Source organism: Eptesicus fuscus, chromosome 9 (assembly GCF_027574615.1).
Source record: "Eptesicus fuscus isolate TK198812 chromosome 9, DD_ASM_mEF_20220401, whole genome shotgun sequence".
Classification (NCBI taxonomy): Eukaryota; Metazoa; Chordata; class Mammalia; order Chiroptera; family Vespertilionidae; genus Eptesicus; species Eptesicus fuscus.
The window spans coordinates 69,344,282-69,366,501 of record NC_072481.1 but is presented as its reverse complement, the minus strand read 5'-3'; the positions used below and the strand labels follow the sequence as shown (position 1 = coordinate 69,366,501).

The 22,220-nt window shown below is 44.4% G+C and overlaps 1 protein-coding gene across 2 annotated transcripts in view; it reads left to right on the top strand.

Moving 5' to 3' along the window:
• TGFBR3 (transforming growth factor beta receptor 3) overlaps positions 1-22,220 on the top strand; it is a 210,524-nt gene that overhangs the window by 129,856 nt on the left and 58,448 nt on the right. For both annotated transcript variants that reach the window (XM_054721353.1, XM_008154716.3), the window contains exon 4: positions 6,505-6,642. In XM_054721353.1, coding sequence (XP_054577328.1) covers positions 6,505-6,642 — 138 coding nt within the window. The remainder of the gene's footprint in view (positions 1-6,504; positions 6,643-22,220) is intronic.

Sequence of the window (22,220 nt, the reverse complement as noted above, 5' to 3'; positions counted from 1 at the left end):
GAATAAGGAAATTTTTAAAAGCTCCAAATCCATCTCTCCAAGAACATTTTAAGGAAACTTTTTGATACACTAGTAAATTTGCAAATGGTGAAAGACAAGCAATGGCAAATTGTCAGCTTTGAGGGTTCCTCAGACTGAAATACATTTTAAAACACTACAGCAGCAACTAACTACTGTTCCCCACTCCCAGCAATTGGTTGCACATTTCTGATGCATCTGGGGTCAGATTTGCATTCCTAAAAGTCATATTGTCCAAATGTAAGTGAAATTCGAATTCAGCCATGGTGCCCTTGAGTCCTGAAATAGATATGTGTCTCACTGTCTGTCTGTGTAAATTATGGGTGCTACAGGACCCAGATTCAGGGTGTTTTCAATTATTGCCAACACTGTTGCTAAGTGGGTATCTTTTTATCTCTGAAGAGGGGATAGATGGCGGCTACGTACAGCCCAGGGTGTGATTTTATGGGTCTTGGTTATAGACACGCTGCGAGGGTTCTTATCTATCTCTGTGTAAACCATGATTGGATCATCCGTTTCAGCGCATTGTTTGGTCTGGTTTTAGAGAACCGGAGTCCCTCTGGTAGGGCTGTGGATGACTTCATTGTTTCACAAGTCCATAGGGGCTGTTAGAACAGTCAGAAATGTTGAAATAGAGCCTCACTGACGCATTAGCAAAATTGGACAACTGTTAGGTTCTCTTATCAGTTGTTTCACTCAATTTGCTTTTGTTTGTTGTAACAAACCCCAGGAGTAGGAGGTCTAATAAGATGTTTTTGAAATCACTATAGTAGAATGTCTTGCCTCTCTACTATGAATCTTGGGAAATTCAAAATCATTTTTATATGGCATCTTTCCATAAAGAGAGTAGGTGTTTTGTTTTTCTCTTTCCTGTAAGGTAGTACACAGTTCATTTTCATAACATGATTTATAGAGGTTGAGACAATATATAGGTTTTGCTTAACAAAGATAATCTTTGGAGAACTAAGGTCTTCACCCTAACAAGGTCCAGAGAAAAATCATCCTTGTTGTAGTCTGGTGATAACGTGGGCAAGGAAGAACGAACATGCTTCCTAAGTGGGAAAAAGGAAGGTTATCTCAGAGGCTTTATACTCCTTAGGTTTGGCCATGACTTTGGTCAAAATTGTGTTCAGATTCCCCAGAAAAGTGCTCAGAAAAGTTTTACTTTAAATTTCTTTATAATATAGGAGAAATACATTAATTACATCTAGTAGTTTGTTGAAGTGCACAGATAACCTCAGAAGACCTAATATAAATAGATGTTATAGGACAGAGTAGACCAGTTAGCTTTCTTTCATTTTGAGGAAGGATCGGAATTGTCTGAGGGGCAGTGTCTACATATGGAATGTGACAGATCAGATTTACTTGCATCTTCTCACGCCATTAAGAAGATTGAAATTTAGCACTGTTTGAGACAAACATAATTAGAGCAGCAACTTCTGGATTAGGCTTTATTGGCAACTGTGTGGTCAAAATATGTTAAAAAGAGGTCACTGCGTGTGAACGTTTTTTAGTTCTGAGTTGTCATCTATTAAGTTGTTTCTCTGAGAGGATGGCATTTTCAGACCAGAGGTGTAATTTCTGGTTTAATTAGATGAAGTCTTTTTGTTTTGTTTCTGTTTCTGCCATTAGATTTTCCTGCTCTTCTACAATGGGTATTTAATATGGAGTTCATGGGTCCTGTGATGGATGTATTTTCTTGACATTGTCTACAGAATTTGGTGGGCATATGGGTTTTGTATGTGTGTGAGTGCGTTTGTGGAGGGGATTCATATTTTCCATTAAGTTTTCAAGTCAAATGCTCTGTGACTCCCAAAGATTAACAAAAAAGCTACTAATTTAGAGACTAATCATTGTTCCCTCATTTAGGGTGCAGCCCATTTTGCCCCCTGAGCCTTCAGAGTCACATGGCCCCTAGGCTCAGTTCTCTATTCCTTATGAAGCCCATGGATAACTGATAGCCTTTATTGTTATGCAAATTTGACATAGGATTGAGAGTCAACTCTTTAAGTTACTGTGTGGATTTTCAAGCTGTAAATTATTGGATACCATTTGTATCATTTCTCTGTTGGCTATTCCTGTGTTGCACTCTGCTTCAGCTCTGGTCTTTAGACAATGATCACCTGACAATAATCTACCCATGAAAATCTTCAGCAGTATATTATTATTTTTTTTAATGTTTTTATTTATTTTAGAGAGAAAGGAAGAGAGAGGGAGAGAGAAATAGAAACATCAAACATTGATCAGCTGCTTCCTGCATACCCTCTACTGGAGGGGTCTGACCGGGAATCAAACCATTGACCTCTTAGTCATGGGTTGACACTCAACCACTGAGCCACACTAGCTGGGCAGCAGTATATTCTCATCTTCGTAACTGTAATCTATCCTGAGCTATATAATTGGTTCTTAAGAGCAAGTTCTTTTTCCTTTATCTTTTTTGTTTTTTTCTGCCTGATAGAAATTAGATACCTTAGGCAGGAATTCTTTAAGAGATATTTCAGGAGCCTCTATACCTTCATTCTTTTGTTGGTTGTTTTTGGTTGCCCTTTATCTTCCCTTCAGCAAGATTTATTCAAGTGGAGCAAGGCTAGAAGAGGAAGGTTGCTGAGGGATTAGATGAGCGGGTGCTAGGGGGACTTTCTGTTCCTGCCAAATGATCTTTTCTAAAAAAGTATGGAATATTTTTCTTTTAATTTCCCAATCATAGTGTGAATTCTTCTTTGCCAAATGGATTTTGGGGCTTTGCCTAAGCCCCATGTGCTAGAGTCGAGGATTCATCTTGGCCAGACATTGCCACATATTGAAGAGGGAGCCGTTTCCAGGAAAGCTCCCAGAACTGGGGCTCCTAGAAATCTTTCCTTGATTGTGTGAGCCAGGCCTTGACACTTTTGACCATCTGGAAAACTTTGGACCCAAGCACCAATATCTGTCTCATACCTATTTTTCTTTTCGTTTCCTAAATTTTAAGAAAAATTCTTTTTCGTTTGAGTTATATATTTATTACTATTTTAAATACGTAGTCCAAAAAGAAATGTATGCCTGAGGGCTGCAAAGAAATTCATCAGGAAAAGAGTTGATGTCCCCTCTGTGGGTATACCTTGTTATTCTTTGTGCCATGATGATGCTCAGTGAACAGTTTTAGAAGGAATAAGTCTGAAAACATTTTCCTGATGTACTATTAGTGTCAGAGTGTTTCTTTTTTCAGGTACTCTTGGATAAGTAATGATTTTATCTCTCCTTTCTTCACTCTCCCTACTGTGTGCTTCCTGTAGTGTGCATGTCTGTTTATTTGATGCTACAGTTAATGCCCCCACTCTGATTCCACAGCCTCTGTTGTTTATAGTGGTGATCAATGTGTTTATTACTAGAATAGAGGCCCGGTGCATGAAATTTGTGCACGGGGGGCGGGGGGTGTCCCCCAGCCCAGCCTGCACCCTCTCCAATCTGGGACATTGCTCTCACAATCCAGGACTTCTGACTCCTAACCACTTGCCTGCCTGCCAGCCTGATAGCCCCCTAACCACTCTGCCTGCCAGCCTGATAGCCCCCTAACCACTCCTCTGCCGGCCTGATTGATGCCTAACTACTCCCCTGCCGGCATGATCATCCCCAACTGCCCTCCCCTGCCAGCCCGATCACCTCCAACTGCCCTCCCCTGCCAGCCCAGTCGCCCTCAACTGCCTTCCCCTGTGGGGCTGAGAAAACTGGGAGACTCTGGCTGGATGAGGTGGGGCTGAGGGGACTGGCGGACTGAGACTGGATGAGGCGGGGCTGAGGGGACTGGGGGGACTGAGACTGGATGAGGCGGGGCTGAGGGGACTGGGGGGGACTCTGGGTAGATGAGGCTGCTCCAGCAGGGCTGAGGGGACTGGGGGACTCTGGCTGGATGAGGCGTGCGGCGCCTGCCACCCCCGCCCACCCCCCGAGCGGAGCTGAGGGGACTGGGTGCTGCCATCTTATGGCTGTGGGCGCCACCATCTTGTGAGGGTATAGCAGTCAATTAGCATATTCCCTCTTTATTGGCTGTGGGCGCCGCCATCTTTGTGAGGGCGTGGCAGTCAATTAGCATATTCCCCTCTTTATTAGATAGGATGCAGATAGCATCTCCAAATGCTGTGAAGTAGAGTCAGAACAACCAAGGAAAATTTTATTTTGCTGTGGCTATACTTGATGTACTGTTCATTAGTAGTCTGCTTTTAGTACTTTTAGTACTTTTCCTCATGCCAAATATAAAAATGATCCTAATGATCCTAGCTGTCTTGCAGAAATAGTTTCAGTATTGCTCATATTTTTTAAAAGATTTTTTTACTTTTCTGTAAGTTAGCTATTTGTACCTATTAATATATTTAACCTTTTTTTTTAAACCTTTTAGGTAACATACATTTATGAATTTTCTGTTATAAATAAATCACTTAAAATGATCTATGTATTAAGCACAGTATTAAATATAAGATGTCTTTTGCCTACAGAGTGTTTATAGTCTATTTCAGATATTAGGACACACACACTCAACAGTTAGTGAATGAGATGGTATGATATACTATAGTGCATATTATTCATAGAATAAAATACTTTTTGTGTCATTGGAAATTAGAAAATTAAATATTCAGTTGTCATTTTCTGAGTGGCCACCCTGTGCCAAGTATTGGTATTGAAAGTTAAGTAAAATTTAGCGCCTTGTTACCAGTGACCTGAGCGTATGGTGTGGTAAGTGACACTGGAAGGCCATCCCCAGGATAAAAGGTAAAGAAACCTCAGATCACAGGGGCCAGCAGCCGCTGGGAGGTGTGAAGTGGCCCAGCTTTGAGTGCTGTGTCCCTGATGATTGTATAGACCCCAGGCATAGACCTCACCAGGATTATGACTGAGATGTGGTCATTCCCAGGGTATCACTCAGTCTGCGTCTTTCCAGCTGAAGTTCTTTTTTTGTCTTTTCTCTTCCTTATCACGTTGTGGGGCACTTGGCTTTCCTATGTTCATGTTGCCTGACCTTGTGCTCCAGGAGGATGTTGTTGAACTCACCGGGTCCTACTCTCCTTACAGGGGTTTTCTGATGCTGCTAATGCCGACACTGGTAACCTACAGCGGTCCTAGATCTGCTGTCAAAGTGAGGAGGCAAAAAGGGCTAATTCCAATGTAGCCCTGATATTTGGGGCTAGTGATCTGAATCCAGGCTAGTAAGACATTCCTGATAGCCTATAATTAAGTCACTGCCTCTCTCCCAGACACTGGTCTTGCAGAACCGGTTACAAAGGCCATTGGACTATGGACAGTGCACTGCCCAGAGGGAGGGCTCCTAACTCTGATGCCAGGCCAGACCACCAGATATGGCCTGGAGACCCCCAACACCTGGGGGCCTTCTTGAAAGGCCCGCGAAAAGGACCGGAAGCATGGTCCATGCTTGTGGGACAAAGAGCACAGGGAGGGAGATATAAGGGAGGGTCCCATGCGTGTTCCTTCACTCAGATTTGGAAGGCTGTTCCCTGAGTCCGCTGGCGTTATTAAACAGTGTCCCTCCAACTTCCTCAGAAGCGTCCTTGGTCTTCTTGGTCTTCTGCAACAAAAGCGGCCATAGTGTTCCTGTCCAGGCTCGTGGTTTTCTTCCCTGCTTTCTTTTCTTCCTTTCTTAACTGGGGCTACGCACAATCAGTTTTTATTCTGTGTGTCCTCTGTGCCTCATTTCTCTGGAAAACCCCTCAAGCTAATAGCTGGGATGATGAAAGCACTGGCAGCTCCTCTTGGCAGCCCCTTCCCCTTAGCTTTCGACACTTCTCTTGGGCAGAACTCAGCTTTCGAGAGTTGGAGCTTACCTGGAAGAGAAGAAAGTCGTTTCTCTGACAGTCCAGCGGGGTGACCCACCCTCGGGGGGTCCTGGGCCCCAGTGGTCAGCTTAGTCATTGGACTTGCAGGATAAGGCAGTCTGAGGCAAGGTAACCTGTTCTGCCATGGCCAGCTTTGGAAACAATGTGTTCCGTTTATTTGTGTTCCGCTATTACTGGGAGCTGAGTCATGTTTTAGTTGAGATTAGTGTGGGTTGAATCATATGAGATAGTCATTTTTATAGTGAAAAATAGTCAAATATTGGCAAAATCATCTGCTTCAGTAGGTCTTCTCTATGGACATGAATCTGAACTAACTTACAGCTTGCTTCTCTTAATGCTGAGCTTTGGAAAAGTATTGCAGATGCTATCCTACGTGATTTTATTTTTTAAAAAATAGATTTTTATTGATTTCAGAGAGGAAGGGAGAGGAAGAGAGAGAGAGAAACCTCAGCGATGAGAGGGAATCATTGATTGGCTGCCTCCTGCACGCCCCCCACTGGGGACCCAGCCTGCAACCCAGGCTTGTGCCCTTGTCCGGAATCAAACCCAGGACCCTTCAGTCCACAGGCTGACGCTCTGTCCACTGAGCCAAACCAGCTAGAGCTATCCTAAGTGATTTTAGTGGAAAGTCAGTACTAAGAGTCCTCTGTCTCTTGCGTCCCAGGTCACTCTGCACCTGAACCCCATCTCCTCGGTGCACATTCACCACAAGCCTGTTGTGTTCCTGCTCAACTCGCCACAGCCCCTCGTCTGGCATCTGAAGACGGAGCGGCTTGCCGTTGGCGTCCCCAGACTTTTCTTGGTAAGTGTTTGAAGCCTCCCCACAGAGATCCTTAGCACAAGGATATAATGACCCCAAAACTTTGCAAGGCTTTTTCATTGAAGTCATACCAGAAATAGTCCGTGTGTTAAAGTTGGAGTACGCTCTTAGTGATACTTGGATGACAGAGATAAGCTTTCACAGAAAACAAACACCACTCACACGCCTTCTCTGCGGATGGAGAGTCAAGTCTAGTTTGCACGTTAGAGCGGGACCCATGGCCATGCTCTGTGTGGCCTGAGCTTTGGTCTCAGCTCTGAGACTCCCCGCGTGGCACCACGAGCAATGTAAATATTGTAAATAGCCACTAGGTGTGTGGTCTCTGACCACAAACCAAGTACGCGCAAACACATTCTATTTGTATATATAACGCGGGCCTCATTTCTGATACGAGGTTCTGTTTGTTGAGAAAGTGACACAGTGAGCTCCAAAATGAAAACATTTGTATTTTATAAAAAAGCTGGAACCCAGCTCTTGTGGAAAGATCCAAATATTACCTACTATTTGTAAATCATGTCCTTTTGAGTTTGCCAGAACATTCAAGTTTGCTAGTTGTGGAGAAATTGATGGGTTGTTTGGATGGATTTTTGGGGTATGATATCATGTCTGATGATGAGCAACACTGCACTTCACAGTGATAGCTCACATTGTCTATTGCTACAGCTACACGCTAATGTCCTCAAGTACAGAGCCTTCGGCTTTTTATACCTCTCTCACCCACAAGCATTCAGAATACTAAGAGGCCTCGGTTAATAGTGTTTCTCTTGCATTAGGGATACATTTTTCCTAATTAGTTACTCTTAATCCAGATCTGTAGTTTTTTATCACTTGTATTTGAAGAGTACTTTTAAGAATCCGGTGGTACCCATTAAATAAAGGAAAAATCCATAATCAATGCAGTTAATAAGTAGATAAATAGATGAGTAAAAGGGGAAAGATCCTCTTTATAGTGGGATGCTCATCAATAAATGTAGAAGGAATGATGGAGTTAGAAAACCATCGTTTTGCAACCATCATAGTAAAAGTTGTTTATGCAAGAGTCATCAAGACAAGCTAAGTCAGTGGAGGTGGAGGGAACGTATGGGACAATATATTTGCATAGTCTTATTAATAGCAAATGAAAGGACTTATTAATAACAAGTGAAATAACGGTAACTAAATGTAGTGGAGATACCCAGCAATGCCTTAACCAAGGGACCAAAATTACATCAGCATGATGCAGATGGGCGTTGTGCACCTCCAGGTGTGATAACAGAACAAACACAGCATCGCTTGTGTAGCATTGAACCTAATCAGGAGGAACTGTTGCAGAAGAACAGATTGAGTGACATTCTACAAAATAAGTGGCCTGTGCTCTTAAAAAACGTGCATCATGAAAGACAAAGAGAGGCTCAGGTGCCATTCCAGATCGAAGGAGACTCAGAAGACACAGGCGATCCTCTTGGGAAGGGAAGGGGCCATTGCCCCAAAGCAGCCGTCACCAGCAGGTGGTCTGTGATGTCTGAAAGGTTGGCGACCGCTGCTCTAAAGGACATTATTGGGATAACAGGCAAAGCTGGACTTGGGCTTATAGATTGAAGTGTTGTGTCAGTCTTACATTTCTTGAATTTAATAATTGAACTATTGTTATATAAGAGGTTATCTTTCTTAGGAAACATAATACACTTAAGTATTAAGGGATAAAGGGCCAAATAATTCAGAAAAACATCTGATGTGTAGATAGACGAATAAAGCAAATATGGCAACATGTTGAAAACTGGAGGATCTAGTTTAAGGGTACATAAGAGTTCTTGTACAATATTTGCAATTTTGTAAATGACTATTTCACAATAAAAACTTTTTAGCTCAAAAGTACATTTGCAAGGTAGGAGTTACTTACTAATAACTTAAATTGTAGCCTTTTTGGGAATTAAAACTCTCATCACTTAAAAATTAAAAAGGCCAAAGGTCAGAGTTGTTGTTGCTATCACTAGCACTTTATTTAGCTCTTGGTATTACAGTAAGCCCTCTGACACTTCATCTCATTTAATTCTCACAATAACCCTGTGATGATGTGGGTGTTACCTCATTTAACAGATGCATTCGCAGAGGAGGAACTGAGACTTAGAGAGGTTAAGTAGGGACCTAAATCAAAGGACTAGAGTGGGACTCAACCCAGATAGGACTTATTCTACAAAAATCTAATGGTAAATTCGCTCCCTTCATATTCATTGTCAGTCTCCTATAATTAAAGGTATTTGTGATAGGAGACTAAGGACCGTGATCATAAGGTCCCATTTAGCCCTTATAATGCAAAACTATGCTATCCAATATAGTGTGGCTATTTAAATGTAAACTAAAATCAGCAATATGGTTTCTAGGCACATGAGCCACATTTCAGGTGCTCAGTAACTACGTGAAGCTAGAGGCTACACATTGGGCAAGGAATGATGAGGTTATGAGTAAAGGCTTTACCTATCCTGGTTTGAATCCAAGCAGTAACCTGGGGCACATTATTTAATTAATCTAAGCCCGACTTTCCTCGGTTGTAATATACTAGTAGGAATGATAATAGTCCCTACGTTGTGGGGTTACTATCTTGGTTAAATGAGATTAGATATAAAATGTTTACTGCGGAGTTTGGCACCAGTAATTTCAGAGACATCACCTGCCCTTTCTGTTGCTATTTATTATTTGTAATCGTAAAGAACACTTGGGAAGGATGCTGAATTTACATTTATAATCATGAAGCATCTAGGTTAGCCAGCCCCACACTAAAAGGAGTTCCAGTTTCTCTGGGCTGTGGGTCCAGGGAAAACGTGTAGGCTACCTATATCATCGTTGTACGGGTCACTTTCTGGATTCCTTCTTCAACCTGCCCCTCCCTGGGTTCTGAGGGAAAGCATCTTACTCTTCATTATTACTTACCTGCTTTAATTTTGTTTAAGATCTATTAAGAACTGCCTCTTGGACATCAGTTTAAGGCACACTAACAATGGGGCAAAAAAAGAGAGACAGTTTTTGTAAACAATTTAACATCATCCCTGTTGGGAGCTAATCCCATGTAAGGAGATTGCAGATCAAGGGATGAATCTAAAAGTACCAACATGGGAGAAATCAAGGATTTAAATTCTGGGACATCTGAACCCTGCCTTGTTGTCCAGCAGGCTTTCTTTAGGGAAAACGGTTTTCTCTCCCTTCTGTACATTTTTTTTTTATTATTGTTCAAAGTTTTACATATGTCTCCTTTTTCCCCCGATTGAGCCCCCCCTGGCCACTCCCACCTCCAAGGGCAAGCCCCCACCGCCCCAGTGTCTATGTCCATTGGTGATGCTAATATGCATGCATACAAGTCCTTTGGTTGATATCTAACCCCCCTTCTTCCTTGCCATTTGTCTCTGGATCTATTTTTGTTCATCAAATTATGTTGATCATTATATCCCACATATGAGTGAGATCATGTGATATTTATCTTTCTCTGACTGGCTTATTTCACTTAGCATAATGCTCTCCAGTTCCATCCATGCTGTTGCAAATGGTAAAATTCCTTCTTTTTTATAGCAGCATACTATTCCATTGTGTAGCTGTACCAGTTTTTTAATCCACTCATCTGCTGATGGGAACTTAGGCTGTTTCCAAATCTTAGCTATTGTAAATTGTGCTGCTATGAACATAGGGGTGCATATATCCTTTCTGACTGGTGTTTCTGGTTTCTTGGGAAATAGTCCTAAAAGTGGGATTACTGGGTCAAATGGGAGTTCCATTTTGAACTTGTTGAGGAAACTCCATACTGTCTTCCACAGTGGCTGCACCAGTCTGCATTCCCACCAGCAGTGCACGAGGGTTCCTTTTTCTCCACATCCTTGCCAGCACTTGTCATTTGTTAATTTGTTGATGATAGACATTCTGACAGGTGTGAGATGGTAACTCATTGTTGTTTTGATTTGCATCTCTCGGATGATTTAGTGACTTTGAGCATGTTTTCATATGTCTCTCGGCCTTCCTTATGTCCTCTTTCGAAAAGTGTCTATTTAGGTCCTTTGCCCATTTTTTGATTGGATCGTTTATCTTCCTTTTGTTAAGATGTATGAGTTCTCTGTAAATTTTGGAGATTAAACCCTTATCTGAAATAGCATTGGGCAGCTCCCCTGAGAGTGTGCTAAGTGAAGAAGTTGGGGCTCTCGTAGCCTGAAGGGAATTCCAGGGCCTGCTCTTCCCCTGGGCAGCCATGGCAGCAGAGGCATCAGCTGCTGTAGAGAGAATCACAGTGTGTTCTGTTCATAGTAGTCGAGTAACAGTTTGGAGATAACTAAATTACTTTGCATACAGTGTTTTATCCAAACACTTCAGAAGGCCCATGGTCTCTTTGGAAATTTAGCTATTTCCATCATTGTCCTCTCCAAGGTTAGAGACCTTAGAGAAGCTGAGGAAGGATGCTGGGTCTCTTGATTCTGGGTTTAAGATGCAGAGGCCCTTGCTTCCTTCCTGATGTGCTGCTGAAGGATTCGCATTGCTGCCTTAAAGCTGTCTTTACTTTCTAGGTAGAGTTATAATACTTGAACAGATTTTTTTTTTTTTTAAGTAGGGTGGTGAGAAAAGTTCAAATAATGGCATCTACTCATCCATCAGGGTGACCTTTTAATTAAAGTCGAATGTCTGCATTATTTAACTACCCAAATTAGAAAAGGAAACCTTTCGTAATGAGTTAGCAGGGCCTTGTGTTACTCAGAGTGCCTCAGCCACCCCCGTGAGTGACTAAAAACATCACAGAGCAGGTCCTCGAACAACATCGTTTCCTTCAACATCATTTTGTTATAACTGTTGAAAAGGGGGGGAAAAAATCAATTCCCAGCCAGGGCCTTGTCTGTGTGGAGTTTGCACATTCTCCCCATGTCTGCGTGGGTTTTCTCTGGGGACTCCAGTTTCCTCCCACGTCCCAGAGATGTGCACACTGGTTTCATTGGCACATCTAACTGGTCCCAGTTGAGTGAGTGTGGGTAAGAGTGGCCCTGCGATGCAAGGGCACTCTTCTCAGGGTGGGTTCCCACCTTGCACCCTGAGCTGCCAGCATAGGCTCTGGCCACCCTCAACTGTGACCAGACATCAGTAAGTAGGAAATGACTTTCCTTACTTGTTTTTATTTATCTTTCTCAAATGTATGTGTGGCTCCCATTTATTTCAGTGATTACTATTAGAAGTGTTTTGGGTCTTTAGAAGTTTGTTGATGTTTATGTGACCAGAGATATGCCATAGGAACTTAACTCTTGTTTATATCAATTAGTAAATTGGTTTTATTATACCAAAATGAAATAAAGTCTCTGTTCTCAAAAATTGTCAACAACATGAAGGAGGATTTACTGTCTAATAAAGGTGTTTTGTTTTGTCAAATCATTCCAGTCCTCCTCATGATTCCACAGTGCAGGCAAGAGGGAGTGTGCCAGGCAGGAAGAAAGTGGGATTGAGTTTCCTCTGCACGTGTAGTTCCTTGATCTGCTTCTTCTGGTTACACCTAGGAAATGGGAGTGGCCAGAAGTGGGATTGTTTCAGGCTGAGTCTCAAATAGTCACACACACACAAACACTCCCACGATGAAGTTATCATACATAGCCTTATAGTTTTTCTTTGCAGGGGTACATGGGTGACCCAGAGAATATTGGGTAGGTTAGAGTTGTTCCTCAGTGCAATCAGAAATAAAGAAAAATCCTACCCTTTCAGTCTGTCATGTTGAAACTACAAGTAAAACTCTCTTAGAAGAATCATCTAAGCTTATTTTTATGTATGTAATCATTTCCACACTGAAGAAAAAGTAGGGTAGGTCAACTGGGCAATAGATGTCTGAACTTTCAATCTTTGTTTGCCAGAAAAGATTGAGAAGAGCTACAATACTAGGCTTTCTTAAAAAATATGCTACAATTTGAATTGCTCCAAAATGAAAGCACAAATGGCCAAAAAAAAACCCCAAAACAAAACACAAAAACACACACATAAAAAGATGCTCAATATCATTAGTCATCAGGAAAATGCAAATTTAAAGCCACAATGAGATGCCTCTTCACACCCACTAGCATGGCTGTAATAAAAAAGGCAGATAATAACAAGTATTGAAGATGTGGGAAATTGGAACTCACATACATTGCTGGTGGGAATATAAAATGGTGCTTTGGAAAACAGTTGGACAAAACATTATGTCCACAGCAAAACTTGTCCACAAATGTTCATAGCAGCATCTATACTAATAAAAGGGTAATATGCTAATTAGACTGGATAGACCGGACGTCCTTCCGGACATCCTTCCGGACAAAGCTGCAGCAGCTGCGAGGGCCGAGGGCAGGTAGCCACGGAGGCTGGCAGTGGCAGCCGCAGCGGGGTGATGGGGGCAGTGCCTTCCCCTGGTCGACCCAGTCGCCTCCCGCAGAGGGAGGCCAGAGGCAGCAGCAGCGGTGGGGTGATGGGGGCGGCGCCTTCCCCTGATTGGCCCAGTTGCCTCCCATAGAGGGAGGCCAGACTGCGGCTTAGGCCCGCTCCCTAGGCCCGCTCCCTAGGGGGAGTGGGCCTAAGTTGTCAGTAGGACATCCCCTGAGGGCTCCTGGACTGTGAGAGGGGGCAGGCTGGGCTGAGGGACCCCTCCTCCCCCCGTGCATGAATTTTTGTGCACCGGGCCTTTAGTTATCTACACTAATAAAAGAAAAATATGCAAATTGACCATCACTTCACGACATCCACCAGCCAATCAGGAGTGAGTATGCAAATTAACCCGACAAAGATGTCGGCGGCCCCGCCTCCCAACCACTCTGGGCCTCTGGGCAGCACGCATGCAGGCACAGAGTGGCCGGGCATGGCGGGACACCTGCTATGAGGGGGAGGGCAGGGGTGGAGGGAGCGACAGGAGCGGTGCTCCGACTGGAGTGAAGATGGAAGGTGGTGGCCAGAGTGAAGGCCTGGGTCCTGGGTCCCAGAGGAAAACCGGTGCCAGCAGCCAGGGGAAGGAAGGCCTATTGCACAAATCTTCATGCAATGGGCCTCTAGTTCATAATAATAAAAAAGTGCAAACAAGCCAAAATGTCTATCAACTGATTTAATGGATAAGAAATGTGGTATACTCATACAATGGAATATTATTTGGCCGTTAAAAGAAGGAAGTAAGTGATACATATTACAACATGGATAAACCTTGAAAACACTACAAATGAAAGAAGCCAGACACAAAAGACCACATGTTGTATGATTCCATTTACACAAAATGTCCCAAATAGTCAAATCCATAGAGACAGAAAATAGATCAGTAGTTGCCCAGGGCTGGTGGGTGGGGACAATGTGGAATGACCACTAATGGCATCGAGTTTCTTTTGGGGGTGAAAAAAATGTCTGGAATTAGATAGTGGTGAATATTACCACAATTATAAGTATACTAAAAACACCATTGTACAATTTAAAAGGGTGAATATTATGACATTTCAATAAAATGAATAGTAAGGGTGAATTATAATTACATTATTATGTTTATGTAATTTATGTAATTACAATAAGGGTGAATTATATTTCAATAAAGCTGTTAGAGAAAACCTTGCCACAGCACACTTTTTAAAAGGGATAGTTTTAAAATTAATGAACTAAATTTTACAATCTTTTTACTTTAAGGATATATATTTTTATTAATTTCAGAGAGGAAGAGGGAGGGAGAGGGAGAAAGATAGAAACATCAATGATGAGAGAGAATCATTAATTGGCTGCCTCCTGCAAGCCCCCTACTGACTGAGCCTGCAACCCAGACTGGGAATCAAACCGTGACCTCCTGGTTCATAGGTCAGCGCTCAACCTCTGAGCCACACCGGCCAGGCTAAAATCTTTTTACTTTATTCTGTGTACCTATAGATTTTTTTTTTAAAAGAAAAAACCTTCCTTTTTTTGTGTTCCAAACATGAACATGAACCCTGTCTCTTGCAGGGTCTGCAGCCTTGAAGTCCTATGACAAGCAGCAGTTTTCAAGATGAGACCCTAATGCCTGGCTTCTAATAACATAAAATGCCAAGTCCAGAGGTCTTGGCCAGCCTCTTAGTGTCAGGGTTAGTTGCTTTAATTGCTCACAAGGAGAAAAGGTGTCTCAAGATTAGGAAAGTCTCAAGAAATAAGCAGGAACTTCCAACCTCACTTACTCTTGGGATTACTGTGCTGTGGTTAATTTTTCCAGCCATTTATCATTAAAATCAGGAAAGAAATGAATGTAAATGTGTGTGTTTGATTGGAGGTATGGAGAGGTAGGGGTTATTGGTCTCCAAGGTAGGGTTTCCAGATTTAACAAAGATAAAGGGTGACCAATTAAATTTGAATTTCAGATAATCAACAAATAATTTTTTAGTACGTCCATGTGATATTTGGGGAAGACTTTTACTGAAAAAGTATTTGTTGTTTATCTGAAATTCAAATATAACAAAGTGTCCTGTATTTTATCTGGCATCTCTACTCAGAAGTAACTCAGGCTTTTGTTTCTAGATAACACCCTAGCTTGGGTATCAGGAGGTCTGGGGACTAGTCTTCGCTCTGCCACTAACTAGACAAAATCACTTAACTACTCAGGCCTTAGTTTGTTTTTTTAAAATATATTTTTACTGATTTCAGAGAGGAAGGGAGAAGGAGGGAGAGAAAGAAAGAGGGAGAGAGGAAGAGAGAGAAAAGAGAGAGAGAGAGAGAAGAGAGAGAGAGAGAGACATCAATGATGAGAGAGAATCATTGATCGGCTGCCTCCTGCATGACCCCTACTGGGGATCAAGCCTGCAACCCCAGCATATGCCCTGACCAGGAATCGAACTGTGACCTCCTGTTTCATAGGTTGATGCTTAACCACTGAGTCATGCTGGCTGGGCGGTCCTTAGTTTCTTCTCCAAAGTGAGGAGGTGGTACTAGCAGATCTCTAAAGTCCCTCCCAGCTTTCCAACTCTGATTTTGTGATAATACAACCGTTAGATATTATATCCCAGTTTAATTAGAAACAGAAAATGGTAATCTGAACATGGCCTCTTCAGCAAATCCAAGTAAATATCAGGGCAGGGCAGTTGAAATACCGAGAGAAACCAAATTTGATGCTATTGGCTTTGGATTAAAAACAAATAAAAATTTAATCCTAATGAAAAATGTAAATTAATACCAGGACCGTGCTTAATATTTAAAACCTAGTTTTGTGTTTCTGAGAAGGGGGGAGGAATGGGTGAAGAAGCTGAAGTTGCCAAAATCTGGTTTATTCCTTTTACTTAAACTTGGGGGGCGGGCGGGGGCGGGGGGGAGGAAGGTCCCAGATATCTTGGGCCTCTGCCACCAAACCACAGGCAGTTCTCTGCTCCGCACTGCAGCTGGATGGCCGACAAGGCTCAGTGAAAAACAAGTGCTATTTGTTTTCCTGTGCCCAGTATTTAACTGGAAATCAGAAGGCGAAATTTCCAATCAGTTGTTAAACAGCCCCAGATGTGTGCTCAGCAGTGCTCTGGGAGGGGGCAGGCCCAGCTCGCACCACAGCGCGTGGCCAGTCCTCCTCCTCATGAATCCGGGAGATGTGTCATTGCGGGCTGTGGTGTCCAAACAGGCCCTACACGTAACTCAGACGTTCAGGTTTGCTTGTGCGGGAGGGAACTTTAAAAAAAGTTCTGTGTTCTCTACTGTGTTGCATTCAAGAAATCTGGAAATGTTTTTTTTTTTTGTTTTTGTTTTTTCTAATGTGCTCCTTTCCCTTGTTTAGAAAAACATGACGTTAGCATACCTGGTATGACGGTGTATGTCCTACTTGTTCATTCATTTGACACCCCGTTTTTAGTGCCTGCAGGAGGCGGGGACCTGTGCCACGTGTGGGGGAACCAGAGAGAAATGCAGTGCCTGTCCTCACGGAGCCCTCCATTTCATGGGGGAGACGGTTAAGAGATCAGGAATTGCAATTCATTGCAATGAAGCTGGGTCCTGGAAACTGGAGAAAACTAGAAGGCTTGCATTCCAAGTACAATGAAGGCAGCCCCTTCCCTCTGTGAGGCTGCCTGAGCCGCAGCGTGTGGCTGATGGGTCGGGCCTGCAGACACAGAGCACAGCCTTTTCGCTCAACCCGAAGGGTCACCCCTCTAGACTAGGGGTCTGGATTTACCATTTTGTATTTCCAAGTGAGGTCTTTCCACAACTGAGTTTTCTCTTAAAGGCATATTACACAACTGAATGTTTCAAGATTTGTTTCTTTTTTTTTTTTTTTTTAATGTCTCTTGTGGAATGAGTCACGGTGTCCTGTGGGCTAGTCCAAGTGGTGGTGTCCTGTGCATTTTTGTTGCAGAGGCTGCTTATCTGTTGGTTTTGTGGCTTGTTTCGGAGAGCCCTAATTGTAAGGGCCTTGAGCCTCTCACGAACTAGGCTCAGACAACTACCCTATTTCCTAGGAACCATTTCCGGCCCTTTTGTGGTGAGAGCGCTTCCTAAACGTCACCATGGCAACCAGAGCTATGGGAAGCGTCCCGTTTCAGCTGGGAGTCCTGGTTCAGAAAGACCTTTGGAGAGACCTGATGGGATGTCTCCTGGTTCCTGGGTTCAGGCTGGAGGTGCTGCCAGCGAGCCCATGCGTGGCCCTGGCCCCCGGAGGCTTGCCTGGGTGGACTCTTCCTGATCACCACATCCTGCCCTGGAGGCTCGGGCAGGCGTAGACTTTTCCTGGCTCTGCTGGACCAGCTGTGTGTCATGTCTGTGTGCAGGCAGGGGCTCCAGCCCTGTGAAGGCTTTGCTTTCATACAACAAATTGAGGTTAAATAAACCCGATTTCCCCGAGGGGGCAGGATTGGCGTTTCTGCGTGTAGAATCCCATGACGTCCTTTAAGGTTTTACTGTCTAAGGCTGATCTGGTGATCCGACACTGCTGCCCTCTCCATGGGTTGGGCCATTGTATCAAATGTTAACATCTCTGGTGCCCTTGGTTAGCGCGGTGGGCAGCCGCCAGAGAGCTGTTTGGTAGGAAAAGCAAGTGTTTTGTTAAGGGAGGTTGCAGAATATTTTTTCATGTCATGAGCGGGAGGGAAAAAAAAATCTGCCTCTTGGGAGATTCTGGTGGGGCTGACCTGCAGGCTCACGGCTCTGCCTCGGGCCTCCCATAACCTGCAGACAGTGAGGCCCTGGGTAAGCGTCCCCAAAGGGAGCCCACAGCTGCCGTCTCTGCAAGGGACTGCAGGATGGGCCGGCTCCTTCCTAGGTGCAGTCATTGGGTGTCGGAGGCCGCCCAGGTCTGGCACTCCAGCCCTCCATCACCTCGCTCCCTGGCTTGGAAGCAGATTTCTGCTGGCCAGGAAGGAGCCCCTTTAGCTTTTTGTGTTTCTCTGTTCAGGTGACAATTTTATGCCAAGATCTGCTTTTGCCCTTAGTCCTCACATCCTCTCCCCACATGGCCTGGGGTCTTTGTTGCAGATGTGGGCTCTTCGTGTCACTGGGCCAGGTCGTCATCGTCGGTCTGCTTCCGCTTTGTCCCATTTGGGCGGTTAATGGCACAGTTGGGACCCAGGGTGTGCCTGGAAGTCGGGGGCTTATCCACCCGCCGTCTTTGGCAAAAGCCCACAGTGCTCACTGCCCATTTGATCTGTAGCCCCTCCATCTGTATCACGGCGAGCCTCTTCTGGAGCGCCTGTGGTTCCTGGATGATTCAGAGCTGCTGCTGGGAGCCAACAGTGCTCCGACCCTTGGAAGTGGTCCGTATATCCTTTCCTAGCAGTTTGGACAAGAAGGTTATGGTCCTGCCACCATGAGGAATGAATTGGGGCCTGTCCACCCTGATCTGTCAGACAACTGTGACCTCTCGTGAGGATGTGTATACCTGTATGTGCATATTTAACAAACACGGCATGCGCCATGTGCTGGCACTCTTCTAAGCACATTACATATATTGTCTTACTTAATCTTCACGAGAAGGCTGTGAGTAGGTACTATTATTATCCTCACTTTAAGATGAGGAAACTGACTCAAAGAGAGGTTAACTTGTGCAGGGACACACAGCTAGTAAACGGTGGCTATAATCCATGGCTTAGAATCGTCTCTGGCACATCGTAAGTGATCAATATCATCATAAATGCTAGCAATAATGATAATGAATATGTTTTTAAATGATGGGGATAGTAGTGTGGGCTAGATTTCTCCTACTTTCTTTACATCACATATCCCAGATTTTGATCCTGAGATTGAATGAAATTATGCTTTGATCATTTGAGCACGTAGGTATAGCCACAGGGATGTTGGATTTTAATGGTCCACTGTGTCCTGGGAGGGTTCTCCTTTTGCAAAGGAAAGTGCTTAAGTGAAGTGATTTCCCCCGAGGTCCAGATGTGGGAGGTGGTCCTGAGCAGATCTGACTGTAGATAACCACAATATTCCTAGACACCATGTGAAGCTTCAGAAAGAGTGTCAGCAGCTGCTCTACCAATGGCTGGAAGTTAGCCATGTGGCTGCCACCTTAAAAGCAGCATAGCATTCTAAAACTGATGAAACCTCCCAGGTGTTTGAAGTCCATTTTTTCCTGATTTTTTTTCCCCCCTTTGCTTGGAGCCTCTGTCATTATTCCCCAGTCACAGATAATGTAGGGAAGGTAATTGGGTGACCTCTGGAGAGACAGGTTATGATGCAGGTGCCCCATACTTTCCAGAAGGGTAAATGGAGATCTCATTGGGACGGTCACACACCGCCTGACTCATCATCTCCAGCCTGGAGCCACTAATGACTGTTTCACAAGCAGGACTTTAGAACTGAACTTGTGCACAGCCGGTGTGGCTCAGTGGTTGTGTGTTGACCTATGAACCAGGAGGTCACGGTTCGATTCCTGGTCAGGGCACATGCCCAGGTTGCGGGCTCGATCCCAAGTGGGGGGCATGCAGGAGGCAGCCGATCAATGATTCTTTCTCATCCTTGATGTGTCTGTCTCTCTCAAACTCTTCCTTCCTCTCTGAAATCAATAAAAATATATTTAAAAAACACACAACTGAACTCAAGCTACATCAAGGCATCACTCACTGACCAGTGAGGAGGTAGCGTGGACTCTCCTATCAGGTTTCATTTCAGCAAGGGGTATTGTGAATGGCTTAAGTACTGGGATCTAGGTCACACCAGTATTTCTTTAAGGGGAAGAGTTTCAAAACGGCTTCTTGACCCGTTTCCCAGCAGCATGTTCTGGTTCTGGCCGGCCCATCTCTGGATCGGCTGCACTGGGGTTCCCTGCTCAATATCTGCATCGCCCTTGGCAGTCTGGGGATCCTTTCTTCAGAGATTTTAAATGTGTTCAGTTCAAGCTTCTTGGCTGTGGCGTAGCATCACCTTGGTGTCCTCACCAGGGACTGCTCAGGGTAGACTGGAAAAGGGGGGTGAGTACAGGAACATGGCCAGTCTTTGGTTAAAAGCATCCGGTTTTGGAGCTGAAGTTCCCACCTCCATCCTACCCCACCCCCACCCCCATCCCCACGGACATGTTCTTTAGAACCCCATCCTTCCCCGCTCCCTCCCCACAAAACAGCAACACTGTTACTAGGCCTGTGGTTGCTGAGCCAGAATATGCAGTCCCATTCCTTTTGGGGCTTGCATCAGCAATTCACAGAAGCTGTCTCAGTCAGGGATGATCCAGAGAAAGAGAACCAGCAGGGGATATATATGAAGAGATTTATTGCAAGGAATTGGCTTACGCCCTTGGCAGTCTGGGGATCCTTTCTTCAGAGATATTAAATGTGTTCAGTTCAAGCTTCTTGGCTGTGGCGTAGCATCACCTTGGTGTCCTCACCAGGGACTGCTCAGGGTAGACTGGAAAAGGGGGGTGAGTACAGGAACATGGCCAGTCTTTGGCTAAAAGCATCCGGTTTTGGAGCTGAAGTTCCCACCTCCATCCTACCCCACCCCCATCCCCACGGACATGTTCTTTAGAACCCCATCCTTCCCCGCTCCCTCCCCACAAAACAGCAACACTGTTACTAGGCCTGTGGTTGCTGAGCCAGAATATGCAGTCCCATTCCTTTTGGGGCTTGCATCAGCAATTCACAGAAGCTGTCTCAGTCAGGGATGATCCAGAGAAAGAGAACCAGCAGGGGATATATATGAAGAGATTTATTGCAAGGAATTGGCTTACGCCATTGTGGGGTCAGGCAAGGCAAGTCAGAAATTTGCGGGGCCAGAGGTCTGGAGAGGCAGCTGGACCTCTCAGGCGTGAGCCCAGCCTCAGCCCTGCTCTTAAGGCCTTTCAACGACTGAATCAGGCCCCCGCAGATTATCTAGGATAATCTCCATCACTTAGAGCCACCCGATTATGGATTTGAATCACATCAACGAAATACCTTCACAGCCAAATCTATGATTGAACAGCAGCAGTAGGTAGCCAAACCAACCATCGCAGAGGCATTTATATCTTAAATCTATACAATCAGATATTCTTTTTTTTTTAAAATATATTTTATTGATTTTTTACAGAGAGGAAGGGAGAGGGATAGAGAGCTAGAAACATCGATGATAGAGAAACAACGACCAGCTGCCTCCTGCACACCCTCTACCGGGAATGTGCCCGCAAGCAAGGTACATGCCCTTGACCGGAATCGAACCTGGGACCTTTCAGTCCGCAAACCGACGCTCTATCCACTGAGCCAAACCGGTTTCGGCTACAATCAGATATTCTTGCTGTGCTGTATAGTTTCTACTCAGTCACTCCCAGAGCCGTGGGCAGATTTTGTTGTCCTTGTTTGCTATAAGAGATCTCCCTTCTTCCAGCCAGGCAATTATTTTGTTTCCATAACAGTCATTCCTCTCTGTCTGCCCCGTCATTCCCTTTCTCCTCCACTTTCACCAGCTCGGCTCCTCAGCAGCCCCCCCGGGAAGGGGAGAAAGAGAAGGAAACAACCCAATGGGGAGAATTTCTGTGTAAGAGGCAGGGACAGGCATGACCCTTGCTTTTTACCCCTGCTCTGCCTCACTGCTTTCCCTTTGCACTCTCTTAAAAGCCGGGCTTTGTTATTGCCTAGTTTGGGAGTCCAGCAGACATAGTTTGGATCTGCACGTGTTCCCTTGCTAAATCTAAGTCACCTAACCTCTCAGAGCCCTAGTGTCTTCAACTGTCAGACGTGTGGATTCAGAATGTATGAAACTCAGTAAGTGATCAAGAAGAGCCTTCATGGCAGTTACCTCCCAGTGTGGGCCAAGAGGAGTTCTGTCTACCCAACACTGCTGACTTCTTGATTTTGGGTGATGGAGTAGAAAGCGCTGTAGCGTGAGAAATGAAGCCTCTGGTTCTGTTGGTCACCCTGCTTTCTACCAGCTCAGTGATCCTGGCAGATTCTTTAGCTTCTCTGAACCTTAATTTCCTTCTCTGTAGAATGGAATGTAGATTATCAGTCATGATGAAGAGGAACTCTCTGTAAAGAGAATTCTAGGAACCTGTTTGGAGCCAAGTGTTTTGTAAAATTCAGTTTGTGCCCTTGAACCAGGATTGGCAGATTAGATGTAATTTAAAAGAAAAATAAAACAATGCTCCCCAGTGAGGGATTTCCCAGAAGCACACTTGGAAGACAAAAATAGACTGAGGATCGTGGCAAGTAATAGTAATGATGCCAACATTT